The sequence below is a fragment of the Orycteropus afer genome, unplaced genomic scaffold (genome assembly GCF_000298275.1).
Source record: "Orycteropus afer afer isolate SDZICR_OR568_19922 unplaced genomic scaffold, OryAfe1.0 scaffold00010, whole genome shotgun sequence".
Lineage (NCBI taxonomy): Eukaryota > Metazoa > Chordata > Mammalia > Tubulidentata > Orycteropodidae > Orycteropus > Orycteropus afer.
In genome coordinates, this window is record NW_006921597.1 from 3,282,891 (window position 1) to 3,287,053 (window position 4,163).

Consider the following 4,163-nt stretch of genomic DNA (forward strand, 5'->3'; position numbering starts at 1 on the left):
TTTTTTTTTTTTTTAATGATTTTGAGTTTTGGTCCACATTGTTCTCCCATTCTATTCAGGATCTCCTAATAGATCCCCCTCCAAGTGGTTGACAGTGGTAGCTGGGTACCATGTAGTTCTTCTGGTCTCATATAGGCTGTGGATTGTGTGGTGTGCCAGTCCCTTGGACTAATTCTTTCCATGAATCTTTGGTTTTCTTCATTCTGCTTTGCTCTGGACTAGGAGAGACCCATCATTGCATCTAGATGGCCTCTTACAAGCTTTTAAGATCCCAGTTGCTACTTGCCAAAGTAGGATGTGGAACTAGGTTTTTCTGTAGTATATTATATCAATTTAGCTTGATGTCCCCTGAGACTGTGGTCCCGAGCCCAACTACTCATTCCCTCTGGGTAGGTGGCTGTGGCCAAGAAGTGACTACAACCTGGTCCCTTGTCAGCTCTACTATATACCTGGGAATTCTTACAGAACATACAAATACATTCATAGAAACATTGTCTGCCAACTCGACACATGTCATGGGCACACTCCCCTCTGCATAGACATATCTGATAGTTCAGTCTGTCCACTCATCTATCCACCTGTAGATCAATGTGTGCCATCACTGACAACATAGTACTGTATGTTCAAAAGGGTTCATCTTTGTTGTCTGTACCTCCCATGCACCTCTCTCTGTCTTCCTCTTCCTCAATGCTACTGTGTTGATCACTCACATTTGGTACATTGCCCTTCTCTCCACCCAAATAAATACTTATCTCTACCTATCTAACAGTGTTCCCTACCCTCACCTCCTGTCCCTGGTAACCAAAAAAGAAAATTTCCTTCCATATATAAACCTTTCCTTGAATTTTTACAATAATAGACTAATACAATATTTATCCTTCTGTGATTGACTTATTTCACTCAGTATAATGTTCTGGGAGCCTTCTTTAGCTGCATCCCTTATGCACACTATAATCCCAACATATCACTTAAATTTGCATGGCTGGGTCTGGCCTGGGAAAAGTTGGCCCCCTCTAGGTCCTCTCAGATCCCAGGCTGGCTCTCCAATTGGCAGAGCCTGCCGTAGGCCCATTCCAGGACCCCCTCCTCCCTGGGCAATCTAACTCCAGATTTATGTCTCAGAGAAATTATGGGACCCACCTATGCTAATTCTGGGGAGTGGGCTTTGCTGTCTTCAAACTGGTAGAAATATTTATAAACTTGCAGACTGTCCTCAGGTCAGGCATAATACTCCAGACTACCGAGTTTTACTTGTGTGCAAGAGTGATACAGCTGATGCCAGCACTAAAGCTGAGCTGCTGTTCGTGGTTGTGAGTTTCAGTCCCAGTCCGGAGTCAGGTTAGCACCCAGAGTGTAGACCTGTGTTAATCTGCACAGGGACTTCTAGGCTCTTAACACACCTGCCCAATGTGTTTATCATAAATTGTCATCAGCAAGAGGGTTTTCAGGCTCTGAAGAAGGGAATTCAGTCCAGAAAAAGTAGAGAAGGTTGAGGACTCCTGCTTTGGACTGTGAAGAGCCACAAAGCATGGAGCTCTTTAAGCTTCTGGCCTTTGATGGAGTGCTTGTCCCTCTTCCCCAGGGAGAATCAATGAAAAGGGAACTTCTGGAACTGAGAACCAAACTCTCCAAACATGAGAGCCTCCTTCAGAGCACCACTGAGCAACTGAAGACTGCCAACGAGCAGAAGGAGAGCATGGAGCGGTTTATCTTCAGCCAGTGTAGGTGCCCAGAGCCAGGGGAAGTGGTCTCCGGGACCCCCTGCTCGTGTTGCTGAGGAACAGTGACCTGAGGGCCTAGGGATGTCAAGAGTAAGGGGAGACTGATGTGCTGTCCCTGAACCCCCTACGCCATCAGTAACAGAGGGCGGGGAGGATCAGGGACAGTGAGGGATTCCAACCTGAGTGGCCAGGAACACTTTAGAGAGCACCTGCCAGAGCAAGTGTAGGCTCAGCTGGGAATTTCTGCTTTCTTGAGCTGTTTTGTTGTTTCAGTGACCAGGACACATGATGTTTTGAAGAAGGCGAGGACTAACTTGGAGGTAAGGCACCAGTCAGAGCCACTGAGCCACCCAAACCATCACCATGGATCATTAGAGGCTGCAGGTGGTCCTGCACCTGCTCTGACTTCCCCAGGGAGTTCTGGTCACTCCTAGCATCACAGAAGCATCCTTCTGGATTCCATTTCCATCTTCCCCCTAGCCAACCTCCTTCCCTAACATTTCTATCTGCTCTCATGTTGTCATTATTTTTTCTTCTTTTTGTTCCAATCTCCCTTTCTTTATGCAGTTCATTGATACTTGAGGTCGGAGGACAGAGAGGACTCAGCCTGGGGATTAGCTTTCAGGAAGGAGGTCCTGAGCCCCTTATGTGTTCTGGTGATTCCTGTGCTACTGTATGAAAAATTAAAAGCAAGGTGCCACCTAAGAAGTTGATTTCACTGTGGAGCTGAGACCCACAATTCTATTTTAATATTTATTTTTCTTTAAGAAACATCAGAGAGGACAGCCCTTGGGTGTTAACTGATAAACAAAAAAAAAATTGATTACAAAGAAAACTAGAATCTCAAGTGAAAAGATGTTATATGTGTGTCATACATTCCTACATTTACTTAACAAGAGCTTAGTCATACCTTAGCAAATATTTTGAAGAAAAACTTGAGGTATGTGACATGGCTTAAAAACCAGAAAATAGGGCTCTAAACTTCGGTTTAAAGCTTTGCTATAAGCAATTGAGCATATTCCTAGAAACATTCTTAAATTGTGACCTGCCGTTATCCACAGTGTGAAAATGGGTTGGGCTATGATTTCATGCTGCTTTTCTTTTTTCTTTTTTTTTTTTTTGCTAATTCCCTTTTATTTTCCCTCTGATAATTCCTCTCTTTCCTGAGCCTCTTTAGAAGAACACTTACAAGATTTCTTCTGTAAAGCCTTATTCCTGTCCAGGCAAAGGTAACCCAACAGCCTCAAGTCCCTTTGGGAAGCTTTCCTCCTTACTTTCATGAGACCATGTAAAGGGCCTGAGGCCTGGGTTCTAACCCCATTCTGGTCACTAACTGGCTGTGTGGCTTTGGCTGGCCCCTTCACCTCTGCGAGTCTGCTGCCCACCACCTGTAAAAGGTGGAACTAAACTTAGATGATCTCTGATGCCTTGCTGACTTGTCTCCTTCCTTTCCTCGTGAATGTCAATCAGACATGATCTTAACAGGCGAATTTCCTTGCAAAATGTTCTCTCCTTCCCACAACAGGCTTATTTCATGTGTGCATGTCTCACGCTAAACACTTCTTTCCTGGGGGGTGACAAAGGCCATCATTTTGCTTCAGACAAAGTGGACTGAGAGTGGATTGTGCCCTGAGGAGGCACTGGTGGGACCTCGCCCTCTAGTCTGAAATGGCTTTGAGCAGCGACATCACCAGCACAGGGTGGTGGGGTGGGGGAGAGTCCTCTAACTTTGGGAGATCTGTTGCCCCTGCATATTACAGCACGTCCCCTGAGCTCATCCTCTTAACAGGCTCTCACCATGCTCCTGGCCTTGTCTCCATTTATCACTCATTGCAGCCTCAGTAGCCCTTAGCAAGGCCTGACCATAGATCCATACTGTGGTTGCTCTCCTTTCTGTCTCCAGGTGAAATCCCTACGGGCTCTGTCGTGCACTCCAGTCTTGTGACCCTTGCCTTCCAGGGGCCGTGCAAGAAGCGAAGCCACCAGAGGTCCTTAAAACAGCAGGAAGGATGGTCTTGCCCTCCTTTGGCACAGCTACCTATCTACTGAGGATGGTCTGGGCCCCATTCCAGCAGACCTGCTGGAGTATCCAGAAGGAATCAGAGATGCATTTTGGTAGGGCAGGAGAAGGCAAGAAGCCTTCCCTGCAGTTAAGGAATATCATCAGCCAAGACCACCTTGCCCAGCACAAAGCCAAACATACCTAGTTTGCATGCAGGACCTTGTGACACTGCTTCTAAGTAGCCTCAGCGCATTTCGAATAAGCTACAGCACAAGTTTGTTGCCTCAGCACCTATCCTCAGATGCTCCATTCAGGAGAAATAGCATCCTGCTGCTTATGAACGGGGCGAGTGTCCCAGCACCAGAGCACCTCAGGCAATTCTGAAAGCACAGCACTGAGCAGTGGGGTTGATGGACAAGGGTTGGCAGAGGCTGTGTGAG

At 46.5% G+C, this 4,163-nt stretch overlaps 1 protein-coding gene across 1 annotated transcript in view; it reads left to right on the forward strand.

The window, feature by feature from the left end:
* Positions 1-3,666, forward strand: part of LOC103203440 (myomegalin-like) — a 286,474-nt gene extending 282,808 nt beyond the window's left edge. Inside the window, exons 45-47 of the mRNA XM_042781979.1 lie at positions 1,583-1,721; positions 1,995-2,041; positions 3,625-3,666. Of these exons, the coding sequence (XP_042637913.1) occupies positions 1,583-1,721; positions 1,995-2,041; positions 3,625-3,666 (228 nt within the window). The remainder of the gene's footprint in view (positions 1-1,582; positions 1,722-1,994; positions 2,042-3,624) is intronic.
* The last annotated feature ends 497 nt before the right edge of the window (positions 3,667-4,163 follow it).